Raw genomic sequence first — 17,972 nt, 5'->3', positions numbered from 1 at the left:
AATCTGTCTATGTCCATTTGTAACTATCTGCTCCCCTCTACACATCTTACTGTGCCTCCTAACTTTCTCTCTTTCTCTTAATATATTTATAAAAACGTTTACTGTTAGCTTTGATAGCTCTTGCAAGTTTTTTTTTTACATACTCCCTTTTTGCACCTCTTATTACTTTCTTGTATCCCTTTGTTGCTGTTTATAGCTCTCCCACTCTTCTGGATTTCTGCTTTTCCTTGCATTTGTGTAAACCTTTTCTTTTAGCTTCATACTCACTGTAAAGAGTTCCAATGGACTGATCAAATCTACTCCCCTCTCACACCCATTACAGAGAGTTGCAATAGAAGAAGTCTCCTTCCATTCACTCTCAGTGTAAGGAGTTCCAACAGATGAAAACTTCTGCGCAGAGGGTTGTGAATCTTTGGAACTCTCTACCTCAGAGGGCTGTGGATGCTGAGTCGTTGAATATATTCAAGGCTGATATGGACAGATTTTTGGACTCTAGGGGAATCAAGGGATGTGGGGATCGGGCGGGAAAGTGGAGTTGAGGCCGAAGATCAGCCATGATCTGACTGAATGGCGGAGCAGGCTCAAGGGGCCGTATGGCCTACTCCTGCTCCTATTTCTTATGTTCTTATGTTTTTCCATTCACTCGCACTGCAGAGGTTCCAAACCTCCTCTATTCGCTCCGATTTTATAAAGTTCCAATTGGCATAAACCTCCTCCCATTAGCTGTCATTGTGTAGAGTTCTACTAGACAAAACTTCCTCCCATTCACTCCCACTGTAGATGTCAGCTGTGGATCAGTGATAGCACTCGCTCTGAGTCAGAAGGTTGTGGGTTCAAGTCCCACTCCAGATACTTAAGCACAAAATCTAGGCAGACACTCCAGTGTAGTACTGAGGGAGCGCTGCACTGTCAGAGATGCTGTCTTTTGGATGAGACATTAAACAGAGGCCCTGTCTGCCCTCTCAGGATCCCATGGTACTATTTTGAAAAAGAGCAGGGGATTTTTTTCCTCAGTGTTCTCGCTAATATTTATCCCTCAACTAACACCTAAAACAAATGATCTGGTCAATATCACATTGCTGTTTGTGGGATCTTGCTGTGCGCAAATTGGCTGCCGCGTTTCCTACATTACAACAGTGACTACACTTCAAAAGAACTTCATTGGCTCTAATGGGATGTCCTGAGGTTGTGAAAGGTGTATTATAAATGCAAGTCTTTCTGTCTTTCTTCTTTCTATAGTTCCGAAAGACCCAAACCTGCACCCATTTATTCCTATTGTGGATAGTTCCAATGGACCCGAACCTTTTCCTATTCACTGCCACCCATTCACTGCCATTGTATAGACTGCTAATGGGCCCAAATCTCCTCTCATTCACTTCCACTGCATGGAATGTCTCACCTCAAGCCTGTTTAAATATAAAATTGTGTGTCAAACATAAAATTTTCCCCAATTACCTCACTTTGAAGGTGGAGCATACTAATGCCAGTCAATCCACTGCTAACCATTAGGTTTGACATAGTTTAGAAGTCTACGAACATACGAATTAAGAGCAGGAGTAGGCCATTCAGCCCCTCTAGCCTGCTCTGCCATTTGATAAGATCATGGCTGATCTGATTGTGACCTCAACCCTACTTTCCCGTCTACCTACTATAACCTTTGACTTCCTTGTTAATCGGGAATCTATCTAACTCAGCCTTAAAAATGTTCAATGACCCTGCCTCCACCGCTCTCTGGGGAAGGGAGTTCCACAGACTCACGACCCTCAGAGAAAAAAATTCTCCTCGTCTCCGTCTTAAATGGGAGACCCCTTATTTTTAAACTGTGGCCCCTAGTTCTAGTCTAATCACTTTGGTGTAAAATACAGGTTTTGTTGAGTGTTTCTGCTACTTTTTTGTTTAGACTCCGTTACTGAATGAGCGATTAAATGAGCTATGGGACAAAGATCTGCAAATTGGTTCATTTTATCTGCAGTATGTACAAATCCTGATCCGAGCAGAACATTTCTTGGCAAAGCAGCCATGCGTTTACCAGTACCCAACAATATAATAAATGCATGCTTATTTTCCAGTAATAAATCAAGAACTCACCTATGGCATGACTGAGTAACATATACAGACGCAACGAGTAATGTGAGAGGTCAAATTCTCCAACTGGTCACAGTATTGACTCATTTTATTCAACGATGATTAAAGAAATAGGACACAGTGATTAATGCTTCATCTGAACGTCGCCGTCACTGTGCTCCATTATGAGTTTAAACAATACTTATTCAAAGTGTCTAAGTATTAAAATGGGAAGAACAGAACATGTCAGAGCTTATGGCTCGCAATAAAAAAAATTTCCATGAGCTTATTTTTTTCATGTCATGATGAGGGCCTGTTGAAAAGTGTGCAATTAGGTTTTCGGGGACTGCCAGTCCCGGCAAGTTGCCTCAGTAATGTGAACGATCTGGCAGCCATCCCAGATCACACCAGGGAAGGATGAAAGTTATCAGCCACAATGTCACTGATCCCAGAGGGAATGCTCTGCACTTCATCTGCTAATCAGCTCAAATAGAAAGTTATAGTCCAATAAAAGAAAAAAGACTTGTGTTTATATAGCACACTTCAGGACCGTAAGACGTCCCAAAGCGCTTTGCAGCCAATGAAGTACTTTTGAAGTGTAGTCACTGTTGTAATATAGGAGCCAATTTGAGCACAGCAAGGTCCCACAAACAGTAATGTGATAATGACCAGCTAATGTCTGTATTTAATGATGTTGGTTGACTGATAAATATTGGCCAGGACACCCCCCACCCCCCGCCCCCATCCCCCCTACCTACCCACCCACACTGCACCCACCAATCCCCCCCCACCCACACCGCACCCACCATTCCCCACCGCACCCTCCCATCCCCCCCACCCCACCCACCCTCCCATCCCCCCCACCCCACCCACCCATCCCCATCCCCCCCACCCCACCCACCCACCCATCCCACCCACCCACCCATCCCCCCCACTCCACCCACCCACCCATCCCCCCAACCCACCCACGCACCCATCCCCCCCACCCCACCCACCCACCCACCCATCCCCACCCCACCCACCCACCCACCCATCCCCATCCCCCCCACCCCACCCACCCATCCCCATCCCCCCCACCCCACCCACCCATCCCCATCCCCCCCACCCCACCCACCCATCCCCATCCCCCCCACCCCACCCACCCACCCATCCCCCCCACCCACCCACCCACCCATCCCCATCCCCCCAACCCACCCACCCATCCCCATCCCACCCCACCATTCACATCCCCACCACACCCCAAAGTTTGGTTTTGCTAAAACAAGAGATCCCTCAAAATGATTCAGAAGTGAAAGATGATGGCTATCTATATCTGCACAGAGTAGATGCAAAAACATTCAGGGGCTGCAGATTATTTTAGCTTTTAAATCAGCGCCTCCTTGTGTGCCTGCCAGCAAGGAATGCCTATTGGGGGGATGGGGTGCTTCGGTATTTCAACATGCAGCACCTGTTCATTCCAGCAATGTTAAAAGAACGAGTGCAACTTCTTGTTTTCGAAGCGCAGTGCTGCAGTTTTTAACAGTGGCCGGGGCCTGTTACAACAGCCGAGTATTGGAACTGGCATCATTTTCATTTACAATTGGGAAAGAGTGGATGATTCCAGTTGAGCCAGACTGCAATACACCCCTGACACAAGGCTTGTAATCGCTTTACTGTGGTAGTCACTAAGAAGTGTTTATTTCAAATGGATTAATGCATTTGTTAAAATGGGGTTTTACAGACTCGCATTCAATACTAATATTGCACAGCACAACTTCAAACTAATACAGCGCAAAGTAGTTTCAATCAGTAGCGGGTGAGAACGATTTGCTTACACACATATGTATCACAGCAACTTTAAGAGAGTCTGTTAAGTTTGTGCCCAACTTTTAAAGCCTTATGAGGTGCAGCTTTTGTCCGGCTTTCTCAATGTACAAAGATATTACAGAAGATTTTGGAAAAACTTTGAACTTCAGGCCTTCTACATCCTGGTTTTCGAGAACTAAAAGTGGTACAGCTGCTACTGAATGGCAAATCCTTCACATGCAATTCATCAGAGTGAGGAAATGCTTGGATCAGCTTTACATTTTTTGAACCCAAAGTCAATGTTGAGTACTCTGTGGTCAGGTGTAGCCTGAGTCAGATGTAGGTTTTAACCACAATCTGAACAGTGTCTACTCCCATCGTGTTATGTGTGTGACATCACCAATCTCTACGCCATTACTGAGTCAGAATACGGAAGAATTCATTTGGTTGCAATGTGTGGCAAGTTTATAAATGCATCCATGAAGATTTCCTCTGCTATTTATAGCAAATCATAAGTAGAATGTAAATGTGTTTGTAAATATGTTCAGGAAGATTTTATCATATTCCTGCATGTAGAAATTCTTACTCCATCTAACTGAATTAAGGATAATTTGACCTGTGGAGTTACGTCCACTGAAACGGTCTGAAATTATTATTTTTTTTACTTAGTTCCTTTAAATCCATCAGAAGGAAAGGGAACAATCCCAGGGGCAATGTTCTAACAACAGTCTCCCATCAGAAAGAGGAGACTCTCATCCCCTCATGTTGTGTTGGGACTTATATCACTCTCCTCAGAGAAGTATAAGGACAGCGTTCCAGATGACTTCAATCAGATCATGGCTGGTCTTCAACCTCAACTCCACTTTTCTGCCCGATCTCCATATTCCATGATTGCCCTCGAGTCCAAAAATCTATCGCTCTCAGTCTCGAATATATTCATGAGGGAGTTCAACGCACCGCACCGGAGCCCGCGGGAGCCCGCCCTCCGCACGGGAGCCCGCCCTCCGCACCGCAGCCCGCGGGAGCCCGCCCTCCGCACCGGAGCCCGCGGGAGCCCGCCCTCCGCACCGGAGCCCGCGGGAGCCCGCCCTCCGCACCGGAGCCCGCGGGAGCCCGCCCTCCGCACCGGAGCCCGCGGGAGCCCGCCCTCCGCACGGGAGCCCGCCCTCCGCACCGCAGCCCGCGGGAGCTCGCCCTCCGCACCGGAGCCCGCGGGAGCCCGCCCTCCGCACCGGAGCCCGCGGGAGCCCGCCCTCCGCACCGGAGCCCGCGGGAGCCCGCCCTCCGCACCGGAGCCCGCCCTCCGCACCGCAGCCCGCGGGAGCCCGCCCTCCGCACCGCAGCCCGCGGGAGCCCGCCCTCCGCACCGCAGCCCGCGGGAGCCCGCCCTCCGCACCGCAGCCCGCGGGAGCTCGCCCTCCGCACCGCAGCCCGCGGGAGCCCGCCCTCCGCACCGCAGCCCGCGGGAGCCCGCCCTCCGCACCGCAGCCCGCGGGAGCCCGCCCTCCGCACCGCAGCCCGCGGGAGCTCACTCTTGATACCAGAAGCTGCTGGAAGTCACTCAGAGTATGTGAGCAACTCAGTCTGAAAACCACAATCCATGAAGACTCACACTGTGTAAATGAGGAATGTCGAAGGTTACCTCTAGACGTGGGCCCTGGTCGGCATTTAATCTATACCGTGAGGCCTGCTGCACTTGGACTATCTGAATACATTCTTTATGGCTTACTCGTTACAAAAGAAATCTCCATAGAGAACAGCATAGTTGAGATTGAGAGGTCACCGTGTGGAAAATCATAGGCATGTTCCTGCACCCTACATCCCTAGTGGCACCGTGCATTACAGCACAGACCTGTTACAGCTTCGTGCTGTGCATTATTCTCCAAAACTAAATATTATCATTAGTTTTATGAGCGATGACAGCAAAAAAAAAACAAAAAAAGCCAGCTGGAATGCCGAATGCATTGCCAATATTTTACTCATGCCATTAAGTGCATTGGTTGAACACAATTCTTGTTATTACTTTCCAATTTTTAAAAAAAATTTAAATATGCCATAGGGAAATTCATTACAGCCAGGTAGAATTAACATTTTGTTTTTCAACACAATGCAATCTTTATTCCAACCCACACACCCAAAAACACCGCATGCTCCTGTTTAATATCGAGTGCCACAGGACTTTTTAATTACCAGCAGTTCCTCCATGGACGCAGTTAGCACTCGGTAGGTTGGATGACCTGCTGGACAAAGGGTTTTTGGGGGGGGGGGGGGTGGGGAGGGAGAAAAGAACCTGTCTGAACTGTGAGACTGAGAGCCGCAGACAAGCACGAGCCCACACTACATAAATAAAATCAAATGCTTCCTGTCAGCATGATGGCTAATGAGATTCTTCATTAGAGGGCTCTGGTTGGGAAGTGCAAACGAACATGGAATCATGTTCGAGCTATCTGGAGGCCCCTTGAAGCCATGACATCGCAAGCCCAGCATACGCATCACTCCTCAACTCCTCAAGAGTTTGGCACCAAGCCCAGACAAAGTAATGATTTTTTTTTAACAAGCAAGCAGCATACCAACAATGGTATCCGGTCACTAAATGGTCCTTAGGGTGAGGCCACATACTTTTTTGGGGGAAAAAAAGGAAGCATGCTGATTTCATAGAATTATGTGCAGTGTTTTAGTTGCTGATAAATCATCAACTGTTTTGAAATAGTTTGCAATCGGATTTATTAAAATCCTTTAGTGTTCCTCAGGGGGAAAGGGGACCTTTTGATACTTGCCAGGAGGTCGAGTTGCCTCTCGACTTTCACCTAATAACGGCAGCAAATTCTTTCTTTCTCTCCTGCTGACATTTTGATGTCATTAATTCTGTTGAGTTGCAGATGGTTTAGGACGACACAATCCGTACCGCTCTGTGATGCCACCCCTCAACCTTCCCCGGAAAAAGGGGTTGGCAAACACTTTTCCAGGAAGATAACACCCCTTTTAAAATTGGGAGATAAATTACCCTTGGGGTAAGCAGAGCTGAAGCCAATCCTGTTCCCTGGCCAGGGAACAGGATTGGCTTCAGCTCTGCTTACCCCAAGGGTAATTTATCTCCCAATTTTAAAAGGGGTGTTATCTTCCTGGAAAAGTGTTTGCCAACCCCTTTTTCCGGTTGTTTACAAACACTTACATTCAACATGAAAGAAGAAAGAACTTGCATTTATATAGTGCCTTTCACCACCTCAGGATGTCCCAAAGCGCTTTTACAGCCAATGAAGTACTTTTGAAGTGTAGTCACTGTTGTAATGTGTGTACTGCCTCTTACACTTGATGCCATTGTTATGAAACTGACCCCCAGGTTTCTGGTTCGTCTCCATCTTCAAGCAAGATGTTTCATGTGTGTGGCACCAGTGGAGTAGCAGATACATCTGTGCCACTCATTGTGCTATTGCTCCTTCATTTATTGACACTAGACAGGTATTGCTAGATACGAGATAGAAGTGTTTGCTCCCCTCCTTAGTTTCTGTTATCTCTTATCATTTGCCAGCCCAGGGTGGGCAGTGCACCTGCTCCCATGCCTTCTGCTGGTGTTTCCATGCATCTCATCACTTGGTTGGCATTCCTGATAATTTTCTCTCCCTCTCTTTCTCTGGAATCACTGTCTCCCTCAGAAAGTGCAACTGAGATTAGCAACTCAATAAGTGGGGACTAGGAGCTCAACTCAACAGTCTACCAAACCACATCACTAACTCAGCTTCCATTTTACAACAACTTGCATTTATATAGTGCCTTTGACATAGTAAAATATCCCAACGTGCTTCGCAGGAGCGTAATCAGACAAAAACTGACATCGAGCAAAAGAAGGGGATGTTAGGACTGTGACCAAAAAGCTTGGTCAAAGAGGTAGGTTTTAAGGAGCATCTTAAAGGAAGAGAGAGAGAGGTGGAGATGCAGAGAGCTTTAGGGGGGCAATTCCAGAATTTAGGGAAGAGATGGCTGAAGGCAAGGCCGCCAATGGTGGGGCGATGGAAGTGGAGGAGCACAAGAGGCCAGAAATGGACTTTAGTCTAGATGTTCTTCAGTGTCATCAAGTGGCACCAAACCCCCCCCCCCCTCAACAACTTATGTGACAGATATGGTGAGGGAGAGGAGGTTGGTGCTTTCACTGTCTGTGCTCAATCACACCCATTCTCGGGTCAGGACGTAGTTTTGCATGTCGGTGTCTCCTCTGAAGCTTATACCAACATCATTGGTAGGTTTGCTTTGATCAGTGAAAAGGGTGTTACTCATAGCAGCATTACCACTGCTCAGGAGCTGGGTACACGACTGTGATGCCATCGTAAGAGTAGAAGAAAGAAAGAACTTGCATTTATATAGTGCCTTTTCATGACATCCCAAAGTACTTTACAGCCAATGAAGTATTTTTGAAGTGTAGTTACTGTTGTAATGTAAGGAACACAGCAGCCAATTTACACACACAGCAAGGTCCCACAAACAGCAATGTGATAATGACCAGATAATCTGTTTTTTTAGTGATGTTGGTTGAGGGATAAATATTGGCCAGGACACTCTTGCTCATCTTCAAATAGTACCATATGATCTTTTACATCCACCTGTGAGGACAGATGGGGGCCTCAGTTTAAACATCTCACCTGAAAGATGGCACCTCTGACATTGCACAAATCCCTCATTACTGCACTAGAGTGTCAGCCTAGATTTTGTGTTCAAGTCTCTGGAGTGGGTCTTGAACCCACAACCTTCTAACTCAGAGGCAAGACCGCAACCCACTGAGCCACAGCTGACACGGCTACGTAGTTGGAAACCTGACCGTCCACTTGGACAGAACTGCTCCTTATTCCACAGGGGTTACAGCATAGCAGCACAGCCAAACCACACTATCTTGTTGGAACGTTCACCCCTGTATAAACCGAGCAGCACAGCCACCTTGGCCAACATCTCCCATATAATGCTTTACATCTTTAAACTGGCAGAGTGCCTTACTGCAGCATCACCTGGCAAAACAGCCCGAGTTCCTGACCAGTCTTGTTTATTCTAAACTGCAAGCTATTAGTTTGGCAGATGAAACAACCTAGTCAAACAGTCGGCATTCACTGTTACATTCTGGTTGTCTCATTGGCTCCTAACGCAGATGATCAAATCCAGATTTGAAACACAACTACTCAGACATAAAACATGCTCCGGGTGCCTAATGTGGACATGCTGAATATATTTATTCCTACTTTAGTATATATTAATGGACCCCAATACTGTAAAGTACATGACCCGATACAATTCTCAATGCTTTTATTGCTGACCATCTTTTCCATCTTTCAAGATATATTCTGTCATGTAACCAGAGTACAAATTAAATTTTTTTAATGCTGAATTTCATAAAATAGAAGCACAATTTGGTAAGATGCTGCTGCATCTTTCACAGATGTCTTTCAACATAATCAGATCAAAGTATTTTGAAAGCACATGGAAATTATTTAATCAAAAAAAACTGACAGCCTTAGAACAAAACATTTGGTATACCTACATATACAGATTTGGTACAGAATGAGACATGATACATACCTGCTACAGCATGTACCATGGCTTGATATTTACCACGGTTTATGTGCCATGGTATGTACTGAACCATGGTGTGTACTTTGCCATGGTACATAACACCATGGAGCTGCTGGTGATGGCTCTGTGCCACTGATTCTCTGTGTAATGATTGCCGGGTCTTGGACCAATAGACAAGAGTGAACAATCCTAGCAAGGATTTTTCTTGAGTTATTTTACATCTTCTTCCCTTCCTCTCTTTAGATCGTCTCACATCACAAAGCAATCCCCACTTTGACTGCTGCGCCTCTGTGAATGCTGCTCTGTTCTGGGTAGGGCAAGTCGTTTGTTATCAGGTCTGCTTAGAAACTACCATTTTTGGGGCATTGTTGGACAAAATTGTGGTCCTTGGGCAGCAGATCAGGCTGTGCAAAGTGTAAAAATCACACGATTTTGCCTATGGAGTTGGGCTACGCCAAGCTACTTGCTCTAGTTAATGCTCAGTAGGCCAGCACTAAAGGCAGTGTTCTTGGGTACTCCACATTCTCTGATTTCCTCTCTCTCCATATGGATAAGTGCCTAGCCTCTACTTGGCAATGCCCTCTGATTAAAAGCCTAGCATGGGGGGATTGCCTTTATATTCTTCCATAGAAAAAATCAGAAACCTGTTTATAAAGAATGGGCTAATGATTTTACTACACATGAGACGGCTTCCCCAACGTGTGGAATTGCCAGCATGAAGAGGCACAAAATATTTAATGTCCAGTATATCACCCCACTATGCTACTCTATAACAAGCAGAGATTAATACTATTGCGTTCTTCTCCTCTAAGCTTACCAGTTCATTTTTTTTAAATGAGGGAACTGTGAGGGACTGTAGCTTTAAGAATTCTGATCCAATGCCACCATGATAGGTCCCCTCTATTTCCACTAGGCACTGCTAAGATAAAAGTGTTGCTAGTATCATCTAATGATTAACTAGTAATTAGAATTACTTACGGAGTTCGTCAAAGTGTGTCTCGATTCCATCAGGACCTGGGACCGAGCAGATGAGGCGAGCTTTCAGGAAGGTGCTCCATTTATTGACAAGGCAACAGTGACCACCATCATCATTCTGCAAGAGAAATGTGTTTAAATAGTAACATAGGAATTGACAAAAAAGACCACGGTCATCTAGTTCGCCTTCTACCATCCTGGTAATCGCATGATACAATGAGAATGGAATTATTGACTATTTGTGGCAATCAATCTCCATCAATTAGTCGACAACAGGCCCAGACATGAGGCGTGGAAAATGGCAGTGGTGGAACACTCTGAGAATCATAGGTCCAAAGTCACCTTTTCCTCCCAAGCATGCTACACTGACCACGTCATATCTCAAACTCCTCGTATTAGCTGGGTTAGGTATTCCTTAACCATGAAACATGCTTGCAATTCATTTACTCAAAACTGAGCAGAGTTTCACGGAATGATTCCCCCGTTAGAGATCAGACTTTTATTCGGATTCCGGATTCAAACTCAGGTCACAGAAGTGAAAGGACGATGTTCTGACCAACTACAACATTTTAGTCCCCTGTTAGACAGGGATCTTCACCTACTCTATCTGGACTAAATTTAAACTCAGGCTGCTGAGCTGAAAGCATAGGGTTCTCAACATTTGTGTCGCTGGTTCTTCCATTAGTGAGACTTTCAACTCCTCTGCCTGTGCTAGATTCGTGTGCAGGTCACAGAGGCAAAAGCAGAGTGTTTTAACCAGCTATGCTGCTCATCCTCCCATCAGAGGGAGACCTCCATATAAAAAGGCAAAAGCAATATCACTTTATTTAAAAAAAAAATGCGTAGGTGCTGGATTTTGAATGGCAACATGTGACCCAATTAAGAAATCGCACCGATAACTCAGGCCTTTAATTTAACCCCATCAGTTAAACACAAACCTTTGCAACCTAGGTATAGTATCAATCAGTGGGCAAGGACAGACCCGGTCATAATTTCATTACCATAGCAACCAGCTTTATATGTTATTATGGACGAGTTAAAATCGATGCCACTATTGTTTAGATGAAACATTAAACCAAGACCTCATCTGCCTTTTCAGGTGGACGTAAAAGGTCTCATGGCATCATTCGAAGAAAAGCAGTTCTCCTGGTGTCCTGGCCAACATTTATCCCTGAACCAACACCACCAAAACAGATTATCTGGTTATTTATCTCATTGCTGTTTGTGAGACCTTGTGTGTAAACTGCATTTACCTACAGTACAACTGGTGCCTGCTCTTCAATAATTGATTCATTGGTTGTGAAGCTCTTTGGGACATCCTGAAGAGGGCTATATAAACTTAAGTACTTTATTTTCTTGCCTGTTATTATCTGCACATTTTTGCCAGTTGCCTCAATAGATTTACAAGAGAACAAATAAAATGGATTTGTAAGTAAGGTGTGGGGTTTTTAACCGATTAATGATGCAAATTTGCTTTTCATCTGTGTTCATTTTTATAATGTGGAGATGCCGGTGATGGACTGGGGTTGACAAATGTAAGGAATCTTACAACACCAGGTTATAGTCCAACTGTTTTATTTGAAAATCACAAGCCTCCGAAATCACAAGCTTTCGGAGGCTTTCTCCTTCGTCAGGTGAACGAGCTCACCTGACGAAGGAGAAAGCCTCCGAAAGCTTGTGATTTTCAAATAAAACAGTTGGACTATAACCTGGTGTTGTAAGATTCCTTACATTCATTTTTATAACATAATTCAAATTCAATTATATATATATATACGTTTAGATTTTTTTTTCAGGATGTTTGATACTGCAGATGGCATTTCAACTGATGCTGAGAATGTTCCGGAATCTCTGACTGTTCACCAGCAGAGTGATGACACACGTACCAGACAGATCCTTCCTATCCTCGAATGGATGGCTGAGCTGCCGCTGTCACTTGATTTCTCCCGGAAAAAAAAGTAGAGTTTATCGTCGTTTCTTTCGCCGCTGTCTGGGATTAACTGAGCATGGACGAACGCTGGATCTGAAACAAGCAGAAGGGAGACAGACAATGAATACAGACTCGCAGATGTATTTCATTTCACAGTAACGCATAATCCATCCTTGTGATACCATTGTGTGGCTCAGGCACATCATGGAGGTGATTTGTGCTGCTAACCATTTAACTCATGTTAAAACCCACCAAACTCTTGAATCGTATCCCACAGACAAAATCTACAAAATGTCAGAAACAGGCGAGACACTGGAAGGATTTAAACTGATACAAAGAAAATGATGGGATAAAAATGCTAGCTAGGTTGTAGAGGAGCACAATGCTCCCCCCATGTATCTTCCTGGCACCTAAATAACTCTTGTTCTCTGCTTTGAACCCCACAACTTTCTGTTTGCTTCACTGTGCAATTTCTGCCATTGGCACAATCTAGTGGCATTTTCAACAACTTGGCCGCATACTGTACCCCTTAAAAACACCAAACAGGCCACAAAATGGAAAAGACAGCTGAAAATGGGTGAAAATGTACAGAGCCAACCCCCTCTAATGCAAAGAATGAGGTTTAAGCCGAATCGTATACACTGCGATCCTGATAATGACCAATGCCATTTATGAACAGTGGGATTAGAACTGACACAGGTATGATGGGCTGAAAGGCCTCCTGCTGTGTTGTAAGCTTCTATGGCTCTATAGAACACATTGGAAAATCTACCCCAGAATCAGTAAGTGTGACCAGCGATGGTGAATGGGTTTGTGTGTGCATCAGACAAGTGCGATTACAGAGGAGTATGTGCATGTCAGCCTATGTGTCGTGTCACAGACTCGTATGAGACTGGTTCTTGCGTGAGAGGGCCCCACCTGGGGGCTCAGCAATCTCAAGCCTACGTGACTTTAGTCGGAATTCCGGGAGACCAGTATCTGAGAGACGGACCGAGCGTTTATGCTGCTAAATCCATCACCCATCTCCCACCAATAGGCTTGTAAACCCATGATAAACCGGGTTTATGAATCTGCCACAGAGTTATGACAGCCAGATTTAGCTGCGTCAATGCTGGGAGCTGGTTGACAGACGCAGACCCCCCACAGAATTCAATTAAGACAACAGCTGTATAAAAGGGGCTTCAGAGCGCCTTCCTCGCCCACCTCCCACGAGCTGGTTGCCAGGCAGCACTGGCAGAAGCCTGATGAGCAGGTCATCTATTCCTCCCCTTCTCCCTAGCCAGTGTGAGGTGAGTGAAGAGACGGGAAAAAAAATGCTAGAAATATAATTAATTTTAAAAAAAAATTTAAAGTAAAAGATTATTGTTTTAAGGATATTGAGACAGTTTTTCCAGATGTTTTATGCCTGAATCAGAATTTCTGTATAATGGGACTCAAAGGTAAAGGTCGGCTGGAATTGAACTGGATTGGGATTGGGATTGTGCTTGAATCGAGTATGCATGCAGCGACTTGGACATGTTAATGGTGCTGACTGAATGGGAGTTATTGCAGACAGTCACATCCTGCTTGTTTATCTAGAATCAGACCAGGGTTATTATACACATGGGCACTGAACTTCATATGGCCATGCAGCTTCGAAAGGGGTTGAGCCATTCAGTAATACTAGTAACCTACCTCCCAAGAGTAACAAGACCTATTAATGAAATTCCTTTCCTTTTCCAATACACGAGATCCTCATTGTAATGTACCACTTGGGAGAAAGGCACATTGCATTTTATAGTGAGGAGAGTGTTCTAGCAAGGGATCCTGGCATAGAAATTCGATGGTGCCCGGGCCGTTTTTCAGGCACAAAACGGGGGTCCAAGCATCCAATATGGCGGGCGGGGTGCACGCTCATTATGCACTGCCTGCCATATTGGTAAAGGCAGAAAATGAGGTGTCCAAGAAACAGGTGTTAGGCCCATTCCACATGCAAATAGGGGGCCTGACCTATGTTTGAGGCCCCCTATGCAAATCGGACCAGCTGCGTTCAAGAAAAAGTGGTCTACGTGCAGCCTAACCAGCGATCCTTAAAGGGGCCGATAGAGGCCAGCACTAAAAAGATACTTGGCTGAATATGGGAGCCAGGTGGAGCGGGAGTGCTCCTTCAAGCTCCACTGCAGTGCCCACCCTCGCTTGGCCCCCTCCTTCCCGATTGTTCCCCCCCCCCCCCACCACCACCTCTCTCCTATTTCCCCTCGAGTATGGAAAAAGATCCGGCCTCATCAAAAAAAAAATCAGCGTTTTTCTAATAACTCAGCAAGTTTATTCAGTAAGTAGCTGAGTCATATTAACCAGAAAGGTGCCAGGTTAAACCTATGCTGAATTTATGGTGGTCCCAGAAGGGATGGGAGTAGAGGTTACAATTTGTCACAGCATCCCTGGGTTAAGGAGAAAATAAGCATTCAGAGTTCGAGTTTCTGATTGCTCACTGGTGACCCCTGCTGGAAATGCATGCATGGTTCAGGATTAGACGCAGTTGTGAAACCCTCTGCAGTCGAATAGCCAGCCGGCACTCACTGTCAAGGATTACGTATGAACATTGGCCACCTGTGTCAGGTGCCAAGGGTGTGGGTCGCTTGTTGAATTGTCAACAGGAGTCAACAGCTTCAGGAAGAGAGGGGGGGAAAGTTACCAAGAAAAGGTAATAAAAAGCCAAAATAATTAAGTTCAGTTTGTTACGGGCCTCATGGCTTCAAGTTATTTGGAAGTGCCCTTCCTCCCCCTTTTATTGGATGTATGAATCTGTTCCTTTAAATTTAATTCTAGTCAGAAATAAATAGAGAGACAGAAAAGGAGGGAAACTGGAAATGGATAGAAGAACACAAGAACATAAGAAACAGGAGCAGGAGTAGGCCAATCGACCCCTCGAGCCTGCTCCGCCATTCAATAAGATCATGGCTGATCTGATCCTAACCTCAAATCTAAATTCATGTCCAATTTCCTGCCCGCTCCCCGTAACCCCTAATATAGGGAGGAAACGACAAGGAAGAAAGTGAGGAATTAACCAAGGGAAGACAAGATAGAGAAAAGACAGAGATTAATGGAGTAATGGGGCCTCGATAGAGAAACAAGGCATAGAAGTGGAACGATAGAAAGTTAGGGAGACAGTGATAGAGAAATAGAGGGAGCGACAGATAGAAAGAGAGGGAAAAAATAATAGAGAAATGAAGAAAATGGTGAAACAAAGACAGAGGGATGGAGGCGGGTAGAAATGGAAGAGGGAAAGAAAAGGAGAAACAGAGAGGAGAAAGAGAGAAAGAGATAGACAAAGGTGGATGGGCGGGTAGGAGAACTCAAGAGAAAATGTTTTCTGCTTGATGCACCTGACAGCAGTGACTCTCACTCCTCATTAATCTGTCGGCCCTGCATCATAAGGTATCGCAGGCAATCTGGTGGAGACTGAACACATAATTAGTCTCCGGTGTGTGAACAAAGAAGACGGAGAAAAATACTACTACAGACAAAGCTACGATTATGCGAGACCGAGCTCCTTTTGTGCACATTAGTAAGTCTGTGTACAGTCATCGTTAAAAAGTACAATGCATTACAGCAGGAGAGGAGATAGTGTTCTGTCACCAGACTCCGAGTCCCCACCTGGGGAAGAATTTAGCTCTCGGATTGATGGAGACAGGTTGGAGTCTGCCTTCACTTTTGCTCCTCTTGGGGAATGAGTTTCCTTTGTGATTTGCAGCATGTGAATCTGCTTTTCTTTTCCAAGACTGTGTGACAGCCAGTATAGAATAGAGCAAAGAAAGCAAAACTTACAAAGAAAGGGATAGTGTCATCTTTTTTCTGCAAGGTTTGATTGCTGGAACAATCTGTGCCTAAGAATTGTTAGTTGCTAGGGGCGGGGGCAGGGGGGAGAAGAGAACAAGGAACATTTTCTGTTGCGGCAGGCATTGTCTCTATTGCACTTTCGGAGGAAATATTCATGAACATATTTCCAAAGCTACTACACATAGTCACAGGAGCAATTCTGACCCGCGGTGCGATAGATAGACTGATGACCTCTCTAGTTCCTGCCTTTTTCTGCTCTTATATATAAGCCTTTCTTTTCTGTAACAGTCAATAGGAATAGAGATAACATTGGCTTCTTAGCTATTGTTTTTAAGAGAGATATTTTACCAGGTAATAATGGTCCTTCAAGAGTTAAGCGGGGACCAGATAAACCAAAGAAGCCCAGCGTGGGTTGATAAGATGTATTTTTGTTGCATTACAGGGACTGCTTAAATACTTGAAATATTTTCAAGTTTAACTGCTAACAATGTATAACTCAGTCATGTTCGACGTGAGCATGACTTTAAAATGACACCAGTAATCCTAGAGCTGTGTCTATTTACACAGCTGCTCGACGCTGGTATATCATGCCAGCTGAGTCCAGCTGCTGGACTCTGCTCCAATGTTGTAACTATAAGGAGCAGAGTAAGGCAAGGTGTCTGGGCAGTCGGGAGGGGGATGGGACCACTTACTACACAAAATGACTTGAAGGACGTTATGAAGGGAAAATGTCAGTAAAGGGTGTCCATTCCGAGGATGAAATTCAATCACATCCTTACCGCAGAGCAAAGGGACCTTTATTTTACATCTGACTTGTAACATGCCAGATCTAAAAGCTCCTGGAGCTAACACTGGGGGTAATTTTAACCTAACCTGCCCAACAGCAAACTGGCAGGATGGAATTAAAATCAGTGGAAAGTAAAATCAGGCGAGATATAAAACGGGCGGCCGGTCCAATCCGATCAGTTTTTCCTCTTGGCAGGTTAGGTTAAAACTATCCCCTAGGTCGCACAAAGATCACGAGAATCATAAAGAAAAGTACAGGTGGGGGTGGCTGTTTGGCCCATCTACCTCATCCTTGTGAGGGAACCTACATCCCACTATCACAGCATGTAATGAATGATTCCAGATTTTTTTTGCCTCCTACCCAGAAGATTATTCCAGGTATTAATCACTCTTTTGTTTGAAGAAGTGCTTCCTGATATTAGTCCTGAACTTGCCTTTCACCAGTTTGTGCTGATGTCTCCCATGGTTTAATATTGCTCCAGATTAACCTTTGCTACTCTACTCAATGGGAGTAATTTTCATCTTCACTGCTTGGGAAGTAAACCGGCAGAGTGGATTACCCACCAGTTATAGAAGCCGTGCAATGTTCACTTCCATTAATCCAGAGGGGCAAGTGATCTGCTCCACTGGTTTATCATTCAAGTGGTGAAGGGGAAATTTACCCCGAATATCTCATATGAGGGTCCTTCTCATTCACATGTTCCTACATTATAAGTGACTATACTTCAAAAGTATTTATTCTCTTCTCTTCCTTCTCTTTCTTTTGGAAATTGCCTAGTTCTGTATTTCCTCACTCAATAGGCACAGAAGTTGCTCCAAAAAGGGTAGGTGGAAAAGTGATTAAGATAACAGTGATGTTTGAGCAGCATCATGAGACAGGTGTTTAGTAGAATAGAGCAAAACATACCGTGTACTTATGTATTTTAGTGTACCGCACACTATTATAGTAACTATAAATGATATATTATTTTGTTATATGTACAATGTTTCTGCCCCGAGTGTTTAAATGCATTGTTCAACACTTGCAATGTTGTTCCACCTGAAAACTCAGCCCTCTTTT

The 17,972-nt window shown here is 44.9% G+C and overlaps 1 protein-coding gene across 4 annotated transcripts in view; it reads right to left on the bottom strand.

The window, feature by feature from the left end:
• The window catches only part of sema3fb (sema domain, immunoglobulin domain (Ig), short basic domain, secreted, (semaphorin) 3Fb), a 221,150-nt gene that overhangs the window by 33,269 nt on the left and 169,909 nt on the right, over positions 1-17,972 (bottom strand). For all 4 annotated transcript variants that reach the window (XM_067998494.1, XM_067998497.1, XM_067998495.1 and 1 more), the window contains 2 exons: positions 12,264-12,400; positions 10,381-10,495 (listed from right to left, as the gene is read on the bottom strand). In XM_067998494.1, the coding sequence (XP_067854595.1) occupies positions 10,381-10,495; positions 12,264-12,400 (252 nt within the window). The remainder of the gene's footprint in view (positions 1-10,380; positions 10,496-12,263; positions 12,401-17,972) is intronic.

The sequence above is a fragment of the Heptranchias perlo genome, chromosome 17 (genome assembly GCF_035084215.1).
Source record: "Heptranchias perlo isolate sHepPer1 chromosome 17, sHepPer1.hap1, whole genome shotgun sequence".
In the NCBI taxonomy this organism is placed as follows: Eukaryota; Metazoa; Chordata; class Chondrichthyes; order Hexanchiformes; family Hexanchidae; genus Heptranchias; species Heptranchias perlo.
This window is presented reverse-complemented; position numbering and strand designations above follow the sequence as displayed.